At 42.5% G+C, this 24,738-nt stretch overlaps 1 protein-coding gene across 11 annotated transcripts in view; it reads left to right on the top strand.

Moving 5' to 3' along the window:
- ALPK1 (alpha-kinase 1) overlaps positions 1-22,795 on the top strand; it is a 121,810-nt gene extending 99,015 nt beyond the window's left edge. For 8 of the 11 annotated variants that reach the window (XM_010858526.1, XM_010858522.1, XM_010858524.1 and 5 more), the window contains 10 exons: positions 2,352-2,411; positions 4,963-5,049; positions 5,998-6,074; positions 8,027-8,122; positions 9,878-9,982; positions 10,782-12,906; positions 15,051-15,204; positions 19,587-19,749; positions 20,280-20,466; positions 21,792-22,795. In XM_010858526.1, coding sequence (XP_010856828.1) covers positions 2,352-2,411; positions 4,963-5,049; positions 5,998-6,074; positions 8,027-8,122; positions 9,878-9,982; positions 10,782-12,906; positions 15,051-15,204; positions 19,587-19,749; positions 20,280-20,466; positions 21,792-21,991 — 3,254 coding nt within the window. In that variant the 3' untranslated portion in view covers positions 21,992-22,795. Of the gene's footprint in view, positions 1-2,351; positions 2,412-4,962; positions 5,050-5,997; positions 6,075-8,026; positions 8,123-9,877; positions 9,983-10,781; positions 12,907-15,050; positions 15,205-19,586; positions 19,750-20,279; positions 20,467-21,791 lie in introns of those variants that run through there. The other 3 variants (XM_010858525.1, XM_010858527.1, XM_010858528.1) reach the window with 3 other exon arrangements.
- Positions 22,796-24,738: the final 1,943 nt, after the last annotated feature.

Raw genomic sequence — 24,738 nt, 5'->3', positions numbered from 1 at the left:
AAATCTGTCACTACTTCTGCCTTTTCCCCTTCTATTTGCCATGGAGTATGGCAAAAAGTGAAGAGGAACTAAAAAGCCTCTTGATGAAAGTGCAAGTGGAGAGTGAAAAAGTTGGCTTAAAGCTCAACATTCAGAAAACGAAGATCATGCATCCAGTCCCATCACTTCATGGGAAATAGATGGGGAAACAGTGTCAGACTTTATTTTTGGGGGCTCCAAAATCACTGCAGATGGTGACTGCAGCCATGAAATTAAAAGACGCTTGCTCCTTGGAAGGAAAGTTATGACCAACCTAGATAACATATTCAAAAGCAGAGACATTACTTTGCCAACAAAGGTCTGTCTAGTCAAGGCTATGGTTTTTCCTGTGGTCATGTATAGATGTGAGAGTTGGACTGTGAAGAAGGCTGAGCGCAGAAGAATTGATGCTTTTGAACTGTGATGTTGGAGAAGACTGTTGAGAGTCCCTTGGACTGCAAGGAGATCCAACCAGTCCATTCTGAAGGAGATCAGCCCTGGGATTTCTTTGGAAGGAATGATGCTGAAGCTGAAACTCCAGTACTTTGGCCACCTCATGCGAAGAGCTGACTCATTGGAAAAGACTCTGATGCTGGGAGGGATTGGGGGCAGGAGGAGAAGGGGAGCGCAGAGGATGAGATGGCTGGATGGCATCATCAACTCGATGGACGTGAGTCTGAGTGAACTCCGGGAGTTGGCGATGGACAGGGAGGCCTGGCGTGCTTAGATTCATGGGGTCGCAAAGAGTCGGACATGACTGAGCGACTGAACTGAACTGAATGTATGTATATATCCATCCAAAAAGAAATAGCAGCAAATCTGTGCCAGGTGTCTATGTTGAGTCTGAATTTACCCACAATTACCCCAGCAAGTAATTAAGAGAAAACTAATTCAGTACTGAAATTTCTGGGGCCTCTCAGATCAAGTACAAACCTCTGCTCCAGAGAAACATCCACACTCCAGAGGTGTCTCTTAATGTCCCGACCAGAAAGATACACAGTGTCACTTCTGCCACATCTTTTGTCCACAGTAGGTCACAGGGCCAGTTCAGGCTCAGGGGAAGGAAAATAAATTCTAGATTCCACTTCTTGTTGGAGGAGTGGCAGGGGCACGTTGCCAAAGAACATGTGGGTCGGAAGAGATTGTTGTGACCGCCTCTGGAACACACTCTGCCACAATCAGGCATATGGCTGTGTGTGCACTTTGAAATAGGGTGGTCAGGGAAGGCCTTATGAGACAGCGAAGTGACATCTGAGCAAAGACCTGAAGGAGAAGGGAGCAAGCCTTGTAGATATCTGAGATAAAAGCATTCCAAACTAAAATAAGTAAATACAAAGACCCTGACGTGGGAACAAGCCTCACAGGTTCAAGGAATAGTCGGGAAGTCACTATCACCAAACTAAGAGTGAGGATGAGGGAAAGAATGGTAGAGATGAGGTCAAAGAAGTCCCAGGGGCCAGACCATGTAGGGCTTCGAGGGACCTGGAAGCGGAAATGGACAAAAGGATAAATGATTGAGATTCCTACTTACATTCATAGGTTAGGCCTATGAATTAGATTGGGCTTATGAATTCATAGGTTAGGCCCCTCCTACGTGGTGTTGATGAAGTCAGTGAAAAGTTAACAAAGAACTTCTTCTCTACCAACCCCCTAAAAAATTCCCTCCTGATAATTCTGTTATGGTCTAGTCACTAAGCTGTGTCCAACTCTTTGCAACTCCATGGACTGTAGCACACCAGGCTCCTCTGTCCATGGGGTTTCCCAGGCAAGAATACTGGAGTGGGTTTTTTGTCTCCTTCTCCAGGGGATCTTCCTGACCCAGTGATTGAACCTCGGTCTCCTACATTGCAGGCCGTCTCCCGCATTGCTGGCGGATTCTTTACCAATTGAGCCACTAGGGAAGCCCTAATAATTCTGTAAATAGTCTTATTCACTTCACAGGCAACTCAACTCTACTTTTGGAGTAGAGTCCTGGCATAGTTTGCACAAGAAGGAGATGCAGCCTCTGAGAAAGATTTGCCTGTACTTCTCAGGCCTTACTCTGTATGAACGGATTATTTATTCATATAAATGAACACGTGTGTACACATATACACATGTGTATATACTTGGGAATCTAATTGCAGTTTCAGTTACTTCATAACTTCCCATCTTACCAGTTCCTGAAAACTGCATCTTCTTTTTTACTTTTGTGTGTGATGTAGTTACTGATTTTAAATTTTAAAATATGATGTTTCCCTGTTATAATGTGTTTACCTTAGAGCATGAACAGCAGTAGTATTTAAAGCACGTGTTCAGAACTAATTATGTGGCATTTGGTTGCTTCTTTTCAGGGAAACTTTTAAAAGCAGAGTATATCCTGAGCAGTCTAATAAGCAACAATGGAGCAACGGGTAAGGTGCTGTCATATCGTCACCATAACCTTCACGCACTGTCTCTACCAGAATTTCAGTTCAGAAACAACTCAATGACCTCGTAGTTACTGTGCACTGAATATTCCCGAAATCCCTGGAACTGGCTCTGCCCCAGTGAAAGAAGTGGCTTTGGTTGAGCAGTTTACTTCTCTATGTTTCCATTTTCTCTTATTAAAAAGGAAAACAAAACAACCAAGTCTTCTAATATTGCCCTGCTCTATTGTGGAGGGTGTTACCTAATCAGCATTAGTTGTGGAAGTAGGTAACTCCCTGGGCTTCAGAAAAGGCTCAGCTGAAGCTTTGTAAAGAATTGTGAATGGAAATTGAGCCTGTAAGTTCAGGAGAATACACGTACAGCTTAATGTATTTCAGTGATCTGAAAAATAAACTGTATTTGGCTATAGAGAAAATGTAATAAAAACTTATTTTGAAATGGATTTCTTAGAATATTTTAACATACATGAAAGGAAGGAAGTCCTAATAGTTGAGTAACAAGTAATTTAAGCCTCAGATATCTTGTCTGAATTTCTAGGCATTCAACAAGTTTCCCAGCAAGTTGAACACAATTCCCAGTCAACTTTTTTTATTCCTATTTTTTGGCTGTGCCATGCATGGCATGTGGGATCTTAGTTCCTGGACCAGGGATTGAACTCATGCCCCCTGCGTGGAAGTGCGGTGTCTTAACCACTGAAGCTAGGGAAGTGCCCTAGTTGACTTTTAAGCTCAATATACTTGGATATAAGGTCCCAAACTCCTTGAAACTTGTAGACATTTCCAGTGGGAAGCCAATTGGAAATAAAAATATTGACGATAATACCTCTTTTCTGTGGCCACCATCACTAACCTACAATATGCATTATTTCCCATCTTCTGCACTCCCCAACACACACACATATAGATTAAAAGCCAGGGAGAAAGTAAGGGGGTCAATGTGGTAGAGAATAGTGAGAGATTATGATAAAGAGCCTGACTATTTTTGATGTTTGGCCACTGGCAGTTATCAGGTCCCAGCTTCTTGCCCTTGTGCCCCACATCTGGACAGGCTGAGTTTTTTTTAAAGCTCATTTATCAGTAAACCTTGGCCTAACTTGTGGGAACCTTTACCCCAGCCCCACACCCTAATCAAAATAAAAAGAGAAGCCATCCACCACTCCCTTCACTTAAGTCAAACAGACCAGCTTAGGTGCCTTCCCTGCCCTCCTCAGAAAGGCTCATTATGTGAGCACTAAATCTTTTCATATCCTCCCGGTGCATGTGTGGGATCATCAGTTTCAACATCCAAACCAATTTTGGGTGAATGGAATGGATCCCGCCCTCCTCTCAGGAACCACAAGACAGTGGAAGTGACACTGTAGTTAATTAACCTGGGAAGCCTTGGAGGCAAGACCACTGAGGATGAGCCCTGGAGTAGAAGGAGGAGGGAGCAGAATCCCAAGTAGTGGGAATGACAAGTGCAGATACCATGAAGCAAGTAAGTGTGTGTGTGTGTGCGTGCACGCATGCAGGTGTTCAGTCATGTCTGACTGTTCATGACCCTGTGGACTGTAGCTCACCAGGCTCCTCTGTCCGTGAAACTTTCTAGGCAAGCATACTGGAGCAGGTAGCCTTTTCCTACTCCAGGGGATCTTCCCGGTCCAGGGATCGAACCCACATCTCTTGCATCTCCTGTACTGACAAGCGGATTCTTTACCACTAGCAAGAGTTGGCTGCTATTATAAGGAGAAGGCAATGGCACCCCACTCCAGTACTCTTGCTTGGAAAATCCCGTGGACGGAGGAGCCTGGTGGGCTGCAGTCCATGGAGTCCCTAAGAGTCGGACATGACTGAGCGACTTCACTTTCACTTTTCACTTTCCTGCATTGGAGAAGGAAATGGCAACCCACTCCAGTGTTCTTGCCTGGAGAATCCCAGGGACGGGGGAGCCTGGTGGGCTGCAGTCCATGGGGTTGCGAAGAGTCGGACTCAGCTGAGCGACTTCACTTTCACTTTTCACTTTCCTGCATTGGAGAAGGAAATGGCAACCCACTCCAGTACTCTGGCCTGGAAAATCCCATGGACAGAGGAGCCTGGTGTGCTGCAGTCCATGGGGTTGCGAAGAGTCAGACACGACTGAGCGACTTCACTTTGACTTTTCACTTTCATGCATTGGAGAAGGAAATGGCAACCCAGTCCAGTGTTCTTGCCTGGAGAATCCCAGGGACGGGGGAGGCTGGTGGGCTGCCGTCTATGGGGTCGCACAGAGTCTGACACGATTGAAGTGACTTAGCATAGCATAGCGTAAGGAACACAAGCAGAGCCCAGTTGGTTATCAGGAGAGGTGGGGACCAGGCAGGAGTCAATTCCTGTGAAGCCTTGTAGGTTATAGCAAGGAGTTTAGACCTTATTCTACATACAGAGAAGAGACTGTTTACCAAATCTATGTCACATGTGTTCATGAAGGCTTCCATGAACATAGTTTTATTTCACCAGGCTATTTCTTTAATAATTCAAGGTCAAAAATGTTTTTCTTTCCCCCTCTCTTTTATTGTAGGTACCTGGCTGTACAGAAATGAAAGCGACAAGGTCCTGGTGCAGTCAGTCTGCATACAGATAAGAGGGCAAATTCTGCAGAAGTTGGGTACAGTCATCCTCTCAAGTCTCATTTACCAAGTCTGGCTAAGAGATTTCACTGTGGGCTTTTCTCATTGGATCTGGTTGATATTGTTTCACTTCCCTTAGTTTCCTCATCAAAAAGAGACTGACACTTAAGATGCCAGGAATATTATGAGCATTAACAAGACAAAAGTTTTCTGTTGAGTTTTGTTAAAGAAACTTGCGTTTCTATATTATGACTTTTCTTGGTACTGTTTCTGGCATCTGGCTGTCAGTTCAGCAGGACTCCACGTGATAAGTGATACTCTTATTCTAAACTTATGCTGGGCTTTCTAGATGGCGCTAGTGGTAAAGAATCCACCTGCCAATGCAGGAGATACAAAAGACACGAGTTCAGTCTCTGGGTCAGGAGGATCCCTGGAGTAGGGAATGTCAACCCACTCCAGTATTCTTGCCTGGAAAATTCCATGGACAGAAGAACCTGGCAGGCCACATACAGTCCATGGGGCTGCAAAGAGTCAGATATGACTGAGTGCACACACACACCCTGATAACTTACCCATTTGTTCCCCGGAGGGTATTTCTGAGTTTTACTAGCAAAGCTTAGAGGACCTTAATTGTTTTTTAAAATGCAAACTAATGTATTTGAAATTTTTAAACAGAAGATGGTAATTGTTATCTTGAAAATAATGGAGATAATCACTTATATATTAATATAGTTCATATGTACACATGTGATATGTAATATTTCTTACTGTTTCCCTGTGAAAGGGAAAAATTATCTGTATTAAACCAACCAGAAAAGCAGATTGTTGTATTTCTAGCAGGTTGCTATCTGCTCATTGCTGTCAATCTAGTCTAGTTGTAAATTTTCTTACAAAATGCAAAATCATCTTTCTGTATTAGTTTTTAAAAGTATTTTCTGATACAAGAGCACAGATACTAGCCGTTTGTCCTGTCTCCTTTTTTCCAGGGATGTGGTATGAAGCAGCAGAGTTAATATGGGCCTCAATCATGGGATACCTGACACTTCCTCAGCCAGACAAAAAGGTTGTTTGTCTCGTGTTTATTTTCTCATTTCCTATATTTGCCTTTGGAAAGTTATTACCTTATGGCACAATTGAGTTTCTCATTTATCAATTTTATTGGTTATATTTTTGTTGATTCTTCTGGTTTATTGACTGCCAAAGCCTTTGACTGTGTGGATCACAACAAACTGTGGAAAATTCTGAAAGAGATGGGTCAGACAGGTCAGACCACCTGACCTGTCTCCTGAGAAATCTGTTTGCAGGTCAAGAAGCAACAGTTAGAACTGGACCTGGGACAACAAACTGGTTCCAAATCAGAAAAGGAGTACATCAAGGCTGTATATTGTCACCCTGCTTATTTAACTTATATGCAGAGTACATCATGAGAAACTGGGCTGGATGAAGCACAAGCTGGAATCAAGACTGCCAGGAGAAATATCAATAACCTCAGATATGCAGATGACACCACCCTTATGGCAGAAAGTGAAGAGGAACTAAAAAGCCTCTTGATGAAAGTGAAAGAGGAGAGTGAAAAAGTTGGCTTAAAACTCAACATTCAGAAAACTAAGATCATGGCATTCGGTCCCATCACTTCATGGAAAATAGATGGGGAAACAGTGGAAACAGTGTCAGACTTTATTTCTGGGGGCTCCAAAATCACTGCAGATGGTGACTGCAGCCATGAAATTAAAAGATGCTTGCTCCTTGGAAGAAAAGTTATGACCAACCTAGACAACATATTAAAAAGCAGAGACGTTAATTTACCTACAAAGGTCCATCTAGTCAAAGCTATGGTTTTCCCAGTAGTCATGTATGGATGTGAGGGTTGGATTATAAAGAAAGCTGAGTGCTGAAGAATTGATGCTTTTGAACTGTGGTGTTGGAGAAGAGTCTTGAGAGTCCCTTGGACAGCAAGGAGATCCAACCAGTCCATCCTAAAGGAGATCAGTCCTGGGTGTTCATTGGAAGGACTGATGCTGAAGCTGAGACTCCAATACTTTGGCCACCTGTTGCAAAGAACTGACTCATTGGAAAAGACCCTGATGCTGGGAAAGATTGAAGGCAGGAGGAGAAGGGGACGACAGAGGATGAGATGGTTGGATGGCATCACCAACTCAATGGACATGAGTTTGAGTAAACTCCAGGAGTTGGTGATGGACAGGGAAGCCTGGTGGGCTACAGTCCATGGGGTTGCAAAGTCAGACATAACTGAGCACAAGCATGAATGAACGCACAATAAGACCAGAAATATTTAAAAACTCCCTCTCTGTTTTGCCCATCCTTACTCACAACTAGACTCCTGGCATGTAGTTAGTGTTTCTCTATATATTTGCAACTGTCTGTTTGTATATTTATTTTACTGATCCATTTATTTCTACTGGTATTGATTTTATTATATATTTAGCCTTTACCTCATTCAACAGCAAAGTTGGGATGGCTCAATTGCATTCTGTAAAATCATTCTCCTTTGGTTAGGTGGGAAAAGACCTCAGCCATTTACATAGCATCTTTATTTGAGAAACTGAGAAGCAACATTAGCTTTCCTTGATGTACTCATCCTCTGTGACTCTGTGAGAACATTCTCCTCGTTAACTGAAGCTTTGGGTTATACATTTCCCTGAACTCTGTTAGCAGCGCTGCTGCCTACAATCCTTTTAACAACACAAATGGAGTTGGGGGTAGGAACTCTTGCTTGGGTCAGTTCTTTATACCTAGCATTGTGGACAAGTTCATGTTGATGAGCAAGCAAAGCCCTGCTAAGAAATAGGTGAGTTTACATTATGCCCATGTCCTCAGGATGTGATCATCTTTCAAGCCCAGTGACACCCAGTCAAGAAGTATCTTCAGAGTCATAATAACAAATGATAATAATCAGCACTGGTTCATCTGGAGGGCCAGTCGTTGACTTTGGGCCTTGAGAGCGAGAGTTGACTGTAAGTTCCTCATCTGTGTTTTGTTCGTATTTCGTTACAGGGCATTTCCACATCACTAGGCATATTGGCAGACATCTTCGTCTCCATGAGCAAGAAAGATTATGAAAAGTTTAAAAGCAATCCTGACATTAACCTGGTAATCATCACTTGGCAAAACTACGGGGCAGAGTGGCATCACCTACAAAACTGTCAGCGTTATTCTTGGTTAGTGCTCTCTCCAGGAGTCAGGAGTCAGAGGATCTCCCTGTATCTCCCCTCACAGCATCTCAGAGTATCTCCCCTCTTCGAGTAATGTGAACAAGCCTGAGGAACAGTTCCTATGTTGCCCCATTTGGCTTTATTACCCCAGCATCTAGCACAGCACCAGACCTACAGAAGGTACTAGGGAAAAAAAAGAATGAATGAAATCAAAGTGATAAATGCTTTGAACCTCATGATTTCCTTTCAGATTATCACAAAATTCAGTTTCTACACTTGAACTCTCTCAGTGACAAAGTAAAAGGGTAATACCTTTAAGACTTTAATGACAGTCTGTTCAAATCAGGGCATCAGTTGCTTGTCTGGGCTCCTATCTGTAATAGTAATGATTATAAATATTTATTTATTGTTTTATAACTCAAGAAGTGTGTGTACATATGTATGTGAGCCACACACACCACATCTACCTAGGCATAAGGTGGAGCAGAATGTGTCACTCCCATTTTAGAAGAAAGTAAACTGAGGTCTAGAGAAACTAGGTAACCTCTGCAACCTGCGCAGTCAGTAAGAAAGAGAACTGGGAGCCGAAACCAGGTCTCTGACCAGTTCAGAGCATTGCACAGACATTGACTGCTCTCCTGCACTGCACTCAAGTTGACATTTTAATAGTATCATCAACATTGCCTTTTTTCAAATACCAAAACAACAATAGTAACTGTACTGAGTACTAATTAGTGTAGCATAAGAACACATATCGGAGAAGGCAATGGCAACCCACTCCAGTACTCTTGCCTGGAGAATCCCAGGGATGGGGGAGCCTGGTGGGCTGCCGTCTATGAGGTCGCACAGAGTTGGACACAACTGAAGCGACTTAGCAGCAGCAAAAATACGTTTAGCTTGCTGCTTGTACTCTGAATCTTAGCAAAATGTTGCATTTGCTATCAGACAGGCCAAAACACAGGAAAGGGGTTATGTTCTTTGTCCGGTGAAGTTATCTCTGAGGATTGTTTAAAATTGCAAACTTCCCTTCGCCTTGGACCTCCTTGATCTCTTCTTACTGTATTTTTCTCTGGAACATTTATTGCCATCTCAAATATTACACACTTTACTTATTTTGTGTGTTTTTGATCCCCTCCCCTTAATAGAAAATAAGCTCATTGCAGCTTCACTGTCTCCTCTCTCCTTCGTGGCTAGAACAGCGCTTGGCACATGGGGATACTCGATACATATTTCTGGAATAAATGAATGAATCTTAATTGCTATGAAATTGTACATTAAAGCCTTCTTTGTCAAGAACAATGCATAAATCATTAGTGAATCTGACTGCAAAACGCTCAGAATTCTGTGAACAGAGAGCTGCACGATCCTCTGAAGAAACTAGTCTGAATTACTTTGCGTGGGCAGGCACTGCGAATGTTGGCACACGTGAGGCTCTCTGTGTGGTGCGAGTTGGGGATGGATGGCGTATGGGTGTGGGGGAAAGGATGGTCAATGCCCTGGGGTCTTTACCCACTTACTCTTTCTTGGCACTGTTCTGAAATGGTTGTGGTGAGGCGCAGGGCACCCCTCAGAATCTTGAAAGAAAAGCAAAGGAATTTTATAGCCTGCCTTTTGCTAATGGGTAAATAATTGTCAACAGTACACTCGGCCTCTTGTTTTCTCACAATACACTTGGCCTCCTGTTCCCTCGCAGGGCTTGCTGAAGGAGTTTGACCACCACTTGCTGTCAGCCGCTGAGGCCTGCAAGCTGGCGGCTGCCTTCAGCCCCTACACGCCCCTGTTCGTGCTCACGGCTATGGTAAGCAGGGCATAGCCCCTCCTTGCTCCTTGCCCAGTGACAGACATCACCAGCGGGAGGGAAGAGTCTCACCTTAAGATAGGATTTGTGTGCATCATTAGATAATTGTGAGCGGACTTCATGTATGTAGAGGTCATATCAGTCAGAGTAGTGACATCCTGCTGATGGGGAGCTAAGTTACTGCAGCCAGGGCATATGATGTTATCTGCTGTAGAACAAGGGTTCCCAAGCATGTCAGAATCATCTAAAAGCCCTTTCAAAATACATATTTTGGGGCTCTACCCTAAATCCACTACATGTAAAGGCCTGGGATTCTTACCCAGAAATCATTCATTATGGAATATCTCCCAGGTGATTCAAATACCCAGAGGGATTTGGAAGCCACAAGTCTATTGTTTTGACCATCAATAAACAAATTACGTGTTTGTACATAACAAAATTAGTACATCCATGTCCCATGTAGAGACTCTGTTTGCTGAAACTAACATTAGCAACAATGACAGCAATTTTATCATCTTTGATCAAAAGCATCAGGGCTACAGGAGAATGGAAGCTAAAGCTAATTTCTTACCCCTTTAGCCAACCAATCACATATGTCCCAGTCCCTCCTCCTGAGGCATCAAAAAGACCACAGGTCCTTGACTCAATGCTTATGTATTTTTATTAGAATATCCATGGCACATGTTTTTTTTTTTTTAATACTATTTCTAATGACTGTCCTCCAGGAATGAAAACTTTTCCCTGATTCACTTCCAGTTTCTAATTCAGTGTCTGATTTTGTATCTGATGTTTTCCTCAGAATATCCGTGGCACGTGCCTCTTGTCATATAGTAGTTCTGAGGACTGTCCTCCAGGAATGAAAAATTCATATTTATATGAAGCCAAAGAAGCCTTTGAAATTGGCCTCCTCACCAAGAAACGTGATGAACCAGTTACTGGAAGACAGGAGCTCCATAGTTTTCTTAAAGCTGCTTTTGGTCTCACCACTGTGCACCAAAGACTCTATGGGGAGATGGAGACCGTCCGAACAGCAAGTCAGCTCTGTAGTGAAGCTATGGGAAAGCTGTATACTTTCAGCAATTCCTCCAGAAGTCAGGAGAGAGAAGCTGTCTCTCAGGAAATCATGTCTGTTATCACCCGGGTGAAGGAACAGTTACAAGTTCAAAGCTTCTCAAATTTAGATGACAAGTCTTACGTTCCAGAGGGATTCAAGCGTGGGTTAGAGAAGCCCATCTTACATGGGCAAGTGGATTTCCCAAAAATCCTCGAAGCCTATTCACAGCACCACACTTCAGTTTGTGAACTATTTGAAAGCACTTGTGGGAACAACAAAAATAAACAGAAAGGTATGAAAACAGGAGTCTGTATCACAGATCTAAAGACAGAAACACAAAACACAGATACCGTGAGTGCCACGGAGGACAAAGCACATTTTGAAAAAGGCAGGGTGATATCTTCTTCCCGAATGGCGATGAACAGTCAGGAGAAACTCAGGAGGGCGGGAAGGAGAAACTGGGCCGGTTCTGATGCGTTTCGAGTCTCCGTGGATGAAGATGTGGAGACCGAAGCTGAGTCAGCAGACCACAGCAATGGTGGGGGAGCTGTCCTGAACAAGTCTCTGAGTGACAGCCTGAGCTCCAGTTCTTGGAGCCAGTTATCAGGGTACAGATCTTCTACAAGCTGGGAGGAAGTGAATTATCATGTTGATGATATGTCTGCCGGAAGAGAGCTGAGCAAGGAGGGGCATCTTGTGGACACGCAGTGTTCCACTGCTCTGTCAGACGAGCAGGAGGTGAATGGGGCGAGCAGAGCTGAGCACCCACTGTCTTCAGAGCTGCATGGTCTCTCTCTCCAGGTGCCCAGGGATGACAGGTTAGAGTCTTCTCAATGTCAGCTGCACAAGTCCACACCCTTGGCAACCTTCCCACCTCTCAGCACAACAGGCACTTCATTGGCCTCTGGTGGAGGGTGGTTTAAAGGAGGCATGCAGGAAGTTGAAAATGTGGGGTCCAGAAATACTTCTGCTCATTCCAGACCCTTATTTTGTTCTGCTTCTTGGACTTCTGATTCTGGTTGGCCTAAGAACATGACCACATATCCTTCCATCCAAGAAGAAGAAACCTTTGAAACAATTGATGAGTTTCAAGAAATCAACGGAGATGCCAAGGATGGGGATGAAGAAGAGAAGAGAGAAGAAATCAAAGGAGGCACAGGTCCTCCATTTAAAGATAGCCCCTGCTGGGTTGACCCAGAAGGAAAAATAGCAGAAAGAGCAGAAGATGTTCCCGTAGGCTTCCACTCAGTCGTGGACGAGTCTCTGGACAAAAGCTCCATGGTAGCATGTAACTCCTACACTCCTCATTGGCTTATTGAAAACCCTAACTTGGGAAAAAATGGTCTCTCAGTCAAAGAGCAGGGCATTGACCCTGATGCCTCCACGGTGGATGAGGAGAGCCCACTGCTGGGCAGCGCAGATGTTCACACCACGAGCACACGTGGCTCCCCGAGACCGTGCACTTGGAAGCAGCCGCACGTTCAGGGAGCCCAGATCCCCAGTTCCTCAGTAAGCAGAAAGACTTCCACCCCTGTCCTCAGCGAGGACTGCACTACCACGGAGGAAGCAAATGAACCTGGAAACCTGCTAAACTGCAGCCAGAACTCCAGCTTATCCTCATCTTGGTGGCTGAAATCACGGGCAATCTCCAGTGGTTCTTCTGAGGGAGAAAATCCATGGTCTTTTCTGAATTCCAGTGGAAGTTCTTTTGTTTCATTGCCAGGAATGACAAAGCAGGCGATCCTTGAGGCCCGCACCCTGCAGCCTGATGACTTTGAAAAACTCTTGGCAGGGGTGAGGCATGATTGGTTGTTCCAGAGACTGGAGCATACAGGCCTTTTTAAATCCAGACAACTCCACGGAGCACATAGTAAGTACACCCTTTCAGGAAGCATCTCTGTATGTTGAGGGCCCTCTGTCGTTTCTGTTCTGTGGATCACTTAAAGCTTGTGGAAGATATAGACAGCTGTGATGCTTTGTGAGTACACAGAGAAAGATGTAGTTCGGGGGCCTTCTTCACTCTGTGTGTGATGGACTCTAAAGGTTGCATAGAGGCTCACTCAGGCTGCTTCAAACATTAGACATTTGCTACACAGGCAGTAAGGGAGGATCTTACAGACCATGGGAGCAGTCATCAGTCAGGGTTTGAAACAGCTCTGGATGCCACATATACTCAATATCTATCTCCTCTGTCGATTCTCATTGCCACAGCTGATTTTTCTGTTTCCCATTCAAAACCCCAGGGAATGGAGTTTGACCTAGTTACACATCATCCTCCTGGTAGGCACTCGTCATGTTCACGCCTATGCTGAGTGGTTTCTTGCCAGGCACTGCGTTGATCGTGTGCATTTAGCAGCTGCTTCCTGCCTCAGGAACAGCGCAAGGAAGCCTGAGCTGGGGCCACCCAGCCGTCAGTGTGTCTGACACAGCCTAGAAGTGGTGGAGAAGCTGGGGAGAAGACCAAAGAAGGTTCTTCTCTTAGCCCAGAGGATCACGTGGTAATACCCTCCAAGGTACTGAAGAATTATTTGAATGAGGAAAAATACTATTGCAAAATGCCTTTCAGAGGAAACAAGCTATGTGGATTGCTAAGCACTGGATGCTAAAGTAGTAGTTCTCGACACTGGTGCCGCATGAGAATCTCCCGAGGCTTTTTAGCTCTTTAAAACTTCCAGTACCTCACCCCAGAGATTCCAGTCTCGTGTGTCTATGGTGTGGGTCCAGGCATCTGTATTTTTTAAGAGCTCCCCAGTGATTTTTTTTGTATAAATGTTAAGAACTTCTGCCTCAAAGTATTTCAGTGTTTTACCTGCCACCTTGAAGTCAGACTAAAAGATCAAGTTGTGGCCCAAAGAAGCAAAATGTTCTAATAGTAGGGTTTCCCTGCTTACTGTGAGTTTATGCAGTTTCACAGGCACATTTCTGAGAGTTAGGTAGCGGCTTCATTGTTTTGTCTGTGTGCCATTTTATGGGTGAAAAAGCACATGGGAGGGAGCAAGCCCGAAAGTTGAAGAAACTGGACAAGTTGTGCATCCTCTCCTCGCTTCTTCCCTTCACTCACGCCCTTTCTACACGTGTACATGCAGCTCACCTTCATTTCCTTCCCCAGCTTCTTGGAGTCACCCAGCCCTGAGCATCATCTCTCCACAGCCTCAGTCGTCTCCTTCCTCCCCACCCCAAACCTGCAGGCTTATCTCGCTTTAAGTATTCTCTTCTCCTGAGTCTCCTGTTCATTTATTCATTGCCACAACCTAGTCACTGGAGATCCTTGTTCACTTTATTTTAACTTGGGTCTCAAAATGTTACATTTCTTCCTTAGGGCTCATGTTGGTCTTCCCCCTCAAAGAGATCCTTTCTTGCTTGCGCTGGTCTTCCTTTCTTTAAGGTGAAAACAACCCTTATTTTTTCCTCTTTATCTTTTTCTTTTTCAGCTGAGTTTTCATCTTTGTACAGTATCTACATTTTCTCAGTAATTCCTGGAGTTTCACAACTTAAAATATGTAAGAGAAAATCAGGTTGGACTTTCATATGTAATCTAGGATCCCTGGAGTGGCCAGGAACTTTTGGAGTAAAATTATTCAACTTATTTCTACCTATGTGATCTCACATAGGTAGCAGCCTCTTTTATTTGAGATTCCCAGATAATCAGAAGAAGATGGAGTCACATGTCACTTGTTCTAAGATGGTCTATGGGCTTTTGCTGTTTGAAAAGCCCTTTTATTTTTCATAACTTCCATACTGAAGCTCTGGCCTTAATACCTTGCCATCACAAACAAGAGATTTTGTGAATCAAAGGCAATTTTCATTGTAATTTCTCAAACTTTGCCTTTTTATTGTACTCCACTAACTTTTTAGTAATAGTCATAGAACAGGATAAAATTTGAGAAAATATATTAAAAAGTTGAATATTTCAAATGAACACAGATTGGTACCTGTGTTACAATTCATCTTATCCGTGAATTGCAAGATCTTTTTGAAAAATAAGGTCAGTATTCATCTTATCTTTTATTCAAGGTGCTCTTTTGTTAAAATATTCCAAGAAATCTGAACTGTGGACAGCCCAAGAAACTGTTGTATATTTGGGGGACTACCTACATGTGACAAAGAAAGGCAGACAAAGAAATGCATTTTGGGTACATCATCTTCATCAAGAAGAAACTCTGGGCAGGTATTGCTTGAAAACATATATAATAATGTATAATGGCTTGATTTGTCCCCTCTGTTAAGTAATTGTTTATGAGACTATAAACGAGCTGGAAAAAGTGGCTAAATGTTTTTTAATTCAGGTCCTTTTCCTCTTCCTCATTAGCTAATTAATAACAGTTACCATAGATGGTTGGATGGCATCACCGATTCAACAGACATGAACTTGGGCAAACTCCAGGAGATGATGAGGGACAGGGAGGCCTAGTGTGCTGTAGTCCATGGGGTCACAAAGAATCGGGCATGACTTAGCGACTGAGCAACAACCACCATAGATAGAGAATCCACATTATGTCAGCCATTGGGCTGGATGTTTTATATACATGATTTTAAATCCCTTGGAGAACATTAACCCCATGGTACAGATAAGAAAAATAGAGTTTCTTGACATATGACAAGTCAGAGACTCTTGAACACTCTCATTGAAAATGCTGGCATAAAAGGCTAGTTAAACCATGCAAGCCACACTTTCGAGTAAATGAGTGAGCCTGGAAGAAAAGGCATAAAACTCCTCTGAGGCCAATAATGAAACATATTCAGGGATAAAAGTTAATGCTGAATCCTTAAGACACTTCTCTGTAGAAGTTTTGGGCAGGGGTGAGATGAGGGAGCCACTACTGACAAAAGTTACACATGAAAGGAGATGAGTGGAGAGACCACTGATACAAAGCATTGACTCAGGAATGGCTATATCCTCAAAAACAAAAACAAAGGTTAACATAAATGCCATGTCACTGAAGCAAATAACCTAGAAAGATTTTTTGCTTGGCCTTAATTCTTGATGGGATTGGAATGAAAACTGACCTTTTCCAGTCCTGTGGCCACTGCTGAGTTTTCCAAATTTGCTGACATATTGAGTGCAGCACTTTCACAGCATCATCTTTCAGGATTTGAAATAGCTCAACTGGAATTCCATCACCTCCACTAGCTTTGTTCGTAGTGATGCTTTCTAAGGCCCACTTGACTTCACATTCCAGGATGTCTGGCTCTAGGTGAGTGATCACTGGACATGGAACAACAGACTGGTTCCAAATAGGAAAAGGAGTACATCAATGCTGTATATTGTCACCCTGCTTATTTAACTTATATGCAGAGTACATCATGAGAAACGCTGGACTGGAAGAAGCACAAGCTGGAATCGAGATTGCCGGGAGAAATATCAATAACCTCAGATATGCAGATGACACCACCCTTATGGCAGAAAGTGAAGAGGAACTAAAAAGCCTCTTGATGAAAGTGAAAGAGGAGAGTGAAAAAGTTGGCTTAAAGCTCAACATTCAGAAAACTAAGATCATGGCATCTGGTCCCATCACTTCATGGGAAATAGATAGGGGAACAGTGGAAACAGTGTCAGACTTTATCTTTTTGGGCTCCAAAATCACTACAGATGGTGACTGCAGCCATGAAATTGAAAGACGCTTACTCCTTGGAAGAAAAGTTATGACCAACCTAGATAGCATATTCAAAAGCAGAGACATTACTTTGCCAACAAAGGTCCATCTAGTCAAGGCTGTTGTTTTTCCAGTGGTCATGTATGGATGTGAGAGTTGGACTGTGGAGAAAGCTGAACGCTGAAGAATTGATGCTTTTCAACTGTGGTGTTGGAGAAGACTCTTGAGAGTCCCTTGGACTGCAAGGAGATCCAGCCAATCCATTCTAAAGATCAGCCCTGGGTGTTCTTTGGAAGGAATGATGCTAAAGCTGAAACTGCAGTACTTTGGCCACCTCATGAGAAGAGGAAAAGACTCATTGGAAAAGACTCTGATGCTGGAAGGGATTGGGGGCAGGAGGAGAAGGGGAGGGCAGAGGATGAGATAGCTGGATGGCATTATTGACTCGATGGACATGAGTTTGAGTGAACTCCAGGAGATCGTGATGGACAGGGAGGCCTGGTGTGCTGCAATTCATGGGGTCGCAAAGAGTTGGGCACGACTGAGCAACTGAACTGAATTGAACTGAATTCTTGATGACAACTTTAAGCAAAAACTCACCTGCAAATTAGTGATCACAGGTGGTCCTCGTTTGGTATAAGGCCTAATTTTATACCATATGTATATTTTAAAGAACCTATGGAGCAAAATTTTTAAAGTAGACCTTGCTCTTTTCCCAAATCCAAAAATTTTAAGAAATAAATAGGAATAGAAAAAAAGAGAGAAATCGGGAAATTCTTAAATAATAGAAATAATTGAAAAGGATGTTGATAATAATAACAATAGTAAACATGTAAATTTCATGTGCTAGGCCCCTGTTTTAAGTCCTTTATATACTAACTTAATCCTCACAAAACCCAGTGAGGTAGGTGTTATTGTTATCCTCATCTTACAGATGAGGGAGCTGAGACACAGAGATGTTAAGAAACCTCCCCAAGTTCGCACATCAAAGTGGTGGAGACAGGTGATACAGGTATAATTGTGTCCCCCCCTACTCCAAATTCAAGTTGAAGTTGTAACCCTAAGTAACTTAGACTGTGATCTTATTTGGAAATGAAGTCACTACAGATGTAATTAATTAAGATGAGATCAAGCTGGAGTAGGGTAGGCCCAGAATCCACTACAACTGGTAACCTTATAAAAGAGAGGAAATTTGGAGATAGACACACACAGGGAGGATGCATGTGAAAATTGTAGCTATGTGGCCACCAAGCAGGAACCGTCTGGAAAAGCTGACAGTCTGGAAAAGCTCCTTCTCTTGCGTCTTCAGAGGGAGCATGACTCTGCTGACACCTTGACTTTGGACTTGTAGACTCTAGAACTATGAGGAATCAATTTCTGTTGCTTAAGCCACCCAGTTTGGGCACTTTGTTACAGCAGTCTTAAGCAACTAACACACCAGGATACGTGATAGGAGGATCTGAGATGGGATATAAAAGAGAGAAGAGACATGGAAGATGGAGCAAGAGGGTCTAACATACATCTGATCAGAAAAAGATAACACAGCAAATAGGAAAGAATTATTATTTTAATAAATCATTTCTGATAGTTTTCCAAAATTGCCCAAATATATTAATCTTCAAATACAGGAATCACAGTGAATCCTGGATAGTATAAAAAGTGTTGTACATATATTAGGTGATGATTGAAAGCAAGTATTTGTAGAGATGAAGTAATCACAAAAGGAAGGGGGAAAAAGGCTTCTGATTGATCTGTTGACCTGTATAAGGTCATGTTGTAGGCAGTGAAAGATCTGGTTCCAGAGTCCATGTGTTTTCCAGTATCCTGGCTGGCTTTCTTGACTTAGCCACATCTGGTGAACTGCTACAACAAGTGGACACTTTCTCATATAAGGAGAAAATAAATCGGTATCACCACTGGGTTGATGTATTCACCAGGGTTCTCCAGAAACACAAAACCAATAAGATGTATATGTTTGTGTGTGTGTGTGTGTGTGTGTGTGTGTTTGCTGTGCTGTACTTAGTCACTCAGTTGTGTGCAACTCTTTGTAACTCCATAGACTAGAGCCAGGCTCCTCTGTCCATGGGGATTCTCCAGGCAAGAATACTGGAGTGGGTTGCCATACCCTCCTCCAGAGGATCTTCCCAACCCAGGGATTAAACCTAGGTCTCCCACATTTCAGGCAATTTCTTTACCATCTGAGCCACCAGGGAAGCCCAAGAATACTGGAGTGGGTAACCTATCCCTTCTCCAGAGGATCTTCACCACCCAGGAATCAAACTGGGGTCTACCACATTGCAGAAGGATTCTTTACCAGCTGAGCTACCAGGGAAGCCCATATGTGTGTGTGCGTGTGTGTGTGTGCATACAGAGATTTATTATTAGGAGTTGACTCACATAATTATGGATGCTTTCAAGTTTCAGCATCTACTGTTGACTGGATATTCAGGAGAGCTGACGATATATATAGTACCAGCCCAAAGACCAGGGGGATTGAGACCCAGGAGGAGATGATGTTTCAGTTTAAGTCCAAAAGCAGGAAAAGACCAGTGTCCTGGGTCAGAGGCAGTCAGCAAGAAAAATTCTCTTTCACTTGAAATAAGCTCAGCCTTCTGTTCCATTTGGCCCTTCAGCTGATTGGCTGAGGCTCACGCAGTCTAGGGAGGGCAATCTTCTTTACTCAGTCTATTGATGTAAATGTTAGACTCATCCAAAACACCCTCGCAGAAACACTGTGAATAGTGTTTGACCAAATATTTGGGCACCCCATGGTCAAATCGAGATGACACATAAACTTAGTAATTTATATTATTAAGTTTATGTTATCAACAGCTAGTATGAATTGTGTTCCATTGTTCAGGTGGCTCTTACAAAATTATCTGAGTCATGAGATAAGATAATATTAACTAAGATAGATCACTTTGCATTTCTTGCTGTGGCTTTTTTGCATTCACAGATATGTCGGGAAAGAATATAAGGAGCAAAAGGGGCTCTGGCATCACTTCACTGATGTGGAGAGGCAGATGACCGCACAGCACTACGTGACAGAATTTAACAAGAGACTTTACGAGCAGAAGATTCACACACAGATATTCTACATACCGTCCTCAGTATTGCTGGTAAAGTGAAAGAAATCAGGGGGATGATTAAACAGGTCTAGAAATATATATGGGGGCTTCCCAGATGGCAGAGTGGTAAAGAATCCACCTGCCAACGCAGGAGACTTAGTTTCGATTCCTGGGTCGGGAAGATCCCCTGGAGAAGGAAATGGCAAACCACTCCAGTATTCTTGCCTGAAGAATCCCATGGACAGAGGAGTCTGGTGGGCTGAAGTCCATGGGGTCGCAAAAGAGTTGGACATGACTTAGTGACAGAACAATAGTGCTCCTAAGTGGCAAAGCCTGAGTTCAAAGGCTGAGATCTACTGACCTCAAAGTGAGATCTGCTGCTGCTGCTAAGTCACTTCAGTCGTGTCCAACTCTGTGTGACCCCATAGACAGCAGCCCACCAGGCTCCCCCATCCCTGGGATTCTCCAGGCAAGAACATTGGAGTGGGTTGCCATTTCCTTCTCCAATAAGGTGAGATCTACTGACCTCAAAACCCACGGCTTTCACCATTGTTATACTGTCTCCTGTTCCTATTTTTCAGATTTTAGAAGGCAAGACAATAAAAGGATGTGTCAGTGTGGAACCTTACATGCTAGGGGAATTTGTAAAATTATCAAATAACACAAAAGTGGTGAAAACAGAATACAAAGCCGCAGAATATGGCTTGGCGTATGGCCACTTTTCTTATGAATTTTCCAATCATAGAGATGTTGTGGTTGATTTACAAGGTATGTGAAACTGGGAATTATTTTTTGCTTTAGTATTATTTATATGTTAATGTGAGGTTTTATAACTAGCTTTGCTAGTCATTATTTAATAGGTTGTTTAGTGCACAGGCTACTATTTGAAATTAATCAGTCTTGCTGTATATAGCAAATGATGGATGGGAAAAATTTCTAAAGCTTCTACAACTGTCTAAGGGTGTCAGATAATCAGTGAGAAGATCTGGCTCACATTTTATTGGGCTTAATTCTAGAGCAAATCCATAACAGTTTTCTTTTTTAATTTTACTCAGGTGGATTTGGGTGATGCAGGTTTCTTAGGATTGTGTGTTTTAGTATGTCACAGTCTTCTCACACTTTCTTTGCTCTAGCCCTTTACCTTCACTATAGGTGTGATATTGGGTTTCATAACTGGGATCATTATGGAACAGCAAGCTGTATACCCAAATCTAGCTTCCTTTAAAATCTGCATTAATATGTAAATTTTGTTTCAATTTGGTATTTTATCTAACAGAATTATTAGCCATCATTCTGTACTTTATTTAAATGATAAATGAATTTTGTTATGATTATTTCTAATAATAATCCTCCAAGATTTTTCTATCCCCCATCCACTGCATTTATCATCACTCTGTATTATGTATTTTGCTTACTTATATCATTTATTGATCTTCACAAGAACGTGACACCGAGTACAGAGATTTTTTTACTAACTTGTTCACAAAACACAATAGTGTTTTGTACAATGTGTACACTCAATAAATATTTGTTAAATGAACAGAGGAGTGCGTGAATTGATGAGTAAGGCATTAAAGAAACTTCTGAATCATGAAAGAAAAATATTCAATGTGATTTAATAATTGCACTAAGTGCATGCTATTGCTAATTCCTTGAAAATTGGTTGTCTGGGCATGTCATATTTGACAAATTTAATTACCCAATATTCAGTTCTTCTTAGACCAGGAATTGGAATATGCCACACCAGATCCCTTAGCAGAAATTTATTAATCATCAACCATAGGGCTTCCCTTGTGGCTCAGCTGGTGAAGAATCCACCTGCAGTGAGGGAGACCTGGGTTCAGTCCCTGAGTTGGGAAGATCCCCTGGAGAAGGGAAAGGCTACCCACTTCAGTACTCTGGCCTGGAGAATTCCATGAACTGTATAGCCCATGGGGTCACAAAGTGTTGGACACGACTGAGCGACTTTCACATGATAGCATGACCAAGTTACCAAATGTCCATTTCACTGTATGTATATTATATTTTTTCTGAAACACTTTGCTGAAATTTACAGAGGATTTAATCCTTAGACATATTTATTTCTTTTTTAGGTTGGGTGACTGGGAATGGAAAAGGGCTCATCTACCTCACAGATCCCCAGATTCACTCTGTTGATCAGAAAGATGTCACTACCAATTTTGGAAAGAAAGGAATTTTCTACTTCTTTAATAACCAGCATGTGGAATGTAATGAAATATGCCATCGTCTTTCTTTGACAAGACCTTCGATTGAGAAACCAAACAATTCATAGACTGTCTGGAGTGGTAATGACCACTCAGTGCTGCTCACCAATGATGGCTCTCCTCTCCTTCCAGACACAAATTACGGCACAGCCTGGTCCTTGGGTTCAGGTGGGGCCATGGGACTGGTTCTAGCCAATAATTTTTGAGAGGAATTGAAGAGTATCTTATTCAGGCTGATATTTAATTACCAGTGCAACACTCTACAAAGTCTCCCTCTGCACAATTGCCAAGAATACATCAGAAGTCCCACAGTGAGAAGAACACAGGAAAGAGCTCCAGTTGACCCACGATGAACACGAAGCACATATCAGAAATAAGCTTTTCTAGCTGAAGCCATCGAGATTTGGGGACTTTAGTAATTATCCATCAAGACTGATACTTTTAGCATTTTTCTTATTGATTTAGGAATTCTTTATAGATATATATTAAAGAATTCAGGGGCTTCCCTGGTAGCTCAGCGGTTAAAGCGTCTGCCTAGAATGCGGGAGACATTAAAGAATCAGGCCTTTGTGGTATGCATTCCAATTTTTTGTCTTTTGACTTTGTAAGAAACTTTTTTTTCCATGCAGAATTTGGTTTATACAGGTGAATTCATCAGTCTTTTATGGTTTCTAGGTTATATGTCATCCATAGAGCTTCACTACTCTGAATTTTGTTGTTGTTTTTTCTCTTTTTTTTAATATTTATTTGTTTTTAATTGATCAATAATTGCTTTATAATATTGGGTTGATTTCTGTCATACATAAATATGAATTAACCATGCTGCTGCTGCTGCTGCTAAGTCGCTTCAAATCATGTCTGACTCTGTGCGACCCCATAGATGGCAGCCCACCAGGCTCCCCCGTCCCTGGGATTCTCCAAGCAAGAATACTGGAGTGGGTTGCCATTTCCTTCTCCAATGCATGAAAGTGAAAAGTGGAAGTGAAGTCGCTCAGTCGTGTCCGACCCTCAGTGACCCCATGGACTGCAGCCCACCAGGCTCCTCAGTCCATGGGATTTTCCAGGCGAGAGTACTGGAATGGGGTGCCATTTCCTTCTTCAGAATTAACCATAGGTGTTCATATGTCCCCTCTCTCTTGAGTCTCCCTCCCACCTCCCACCATTTCCACCCTGTCTAGGTTATTACAGAGCCCCAGTTTGAGTTCTGTGAGTCATACAGCAAATTCCCATTGCTACCTGTTCACGTATGTTAGTATATGTGCATCCAGGCTACTCGCTCCATTTTTCTCACCTTCTCCATCTTCTCCCTCAACTCTTGTCCATAAGTCTGTTCTCCATGTCTGGGATTTTGTTGTTTTTAACCCTTCATATTTTCTTCTAGTACATTTACACTTGCAGGAGGTGTGAGGGAGATGGCCACCACAGTCCGCCCTTGGCCCACACAGATGTGGTGCTTCACACAGGTTTGGAGAGCAGTGCTTCCATGATCTTGCTGAAGTTTACAAAAGAGATGGATGAGATACTCCCTCACTATACTTAGTCTTTGGGACTGCGCCTAGTACACACTCTCTCCTTCCTCCACTATTCATTCTCAACTTGTCTTATCTATTACCTCAACAAATCTTAGTGCCTTATGTAGTGATGTAACTCAGACCCACGTGCATGAACATCTTGAGTTCTGAATTCTAGGTGGGTGCACCTTTCTCAGTTTGAGGTTCCTGCACATGTCTGTTTACAACTGCAGCTAGCGCTGCTGAGAGCCACTGGGTTCTCTTGCTGTGAACACAGCTGACAGGAGCCTCCAGCCTGCTCACTGGACCGACCACTGTGTACCCTCAGCCAGTGCCTGAGTGAGAGATGGGTGCCAGGCTCAGAATGCTTCTGCCAGGTGATGCGCAAAACCTTCCCATTGGCCAGACCAAAACTCTCTCAGAGCTCTGCTGTAATCTCTGCTGTGCCTTCTCCTCTGCTTGCCCTCTCCTCGCACAATGCCAGACCTACATCGTGGTCTCCCTGCATACTCCTGTTCTCGCTCACTTACCCTTTACAGTCATTTCTCTCAATAAATACCTTGTATGTTTTATATTCCTTCTCGGCATTTGCTTCTTGAAAAACCCAAACTTAACTAAACTTTATTAAAGAAAATTTAAAAATTTTATCCTATTAACAAAATAAAGGGGGAAATTTGTAATTTCAAAGATGCAGAAAAAATTAATAGTGTTGAAAATTAATTTATGGTTTAAAAAAAGCTCTTTGCAAATTAGATGCAAATTAGACATAAAGAAAAACTTCCTGAATCTGAAAAAAGGTATTTTAACTTTTCTTTTGAACAGCAATATCATAATTAATAGTGAAACACTTAAAAGTTTTCATCTGAGAAAGGGAGCAAGCAAATGCGCCTACTATCCCAACCCTATCCACATCTGGAAAAATCAGAATATATATATATATATATACACACACATATATAGTCTCTGCCCCTGATTCCTGGCACAGAGCTCTTAAATCCCTTGGAATTTACTGATAGGCTGGTCTCTTGTTATAATGAGGTGACTCTATACCTCTATAATAAATCAATAATAAAATAACATTTTGGGGACAATTCGGGATTTTTTAGTTTGTGTTGAGTATTAAATAAAAGTTAATGAAGTGATGTATTTTAAAAATACAAAAGCCAAAGAGAAGTGGAGAAATGAAAGAAGCTTGGCTCTTTCTTGATAATGTTGAAGCAAGGAGAAGGGTATATAAGAATTCATTACACTAATCTTTCCCCTTTTATATATATTTTTAAATCTCCTCAAAAATTTTTTAAAAT

Source organism: Bison bison, unplaced genomic scaffold (genome assembly GCF_000754665.1).
Source record: "Bison bison bison isolate TAMUID 2011002044 unplaced genomic scaffold, Bison_UMD1.0 scf7180017864389, whole genome shotgun sequence".
Classification (NCBI taxonomy): Eukaryota; Metazoa; Chordata; class Mammalia; order Artiodactyla; family Bovidae; genus Bison; species Bison bison.
Note: the sequence above shows the minus strand (reverse complement) of the source record. Positions and strands in the feature narration are given on the sequence as shown.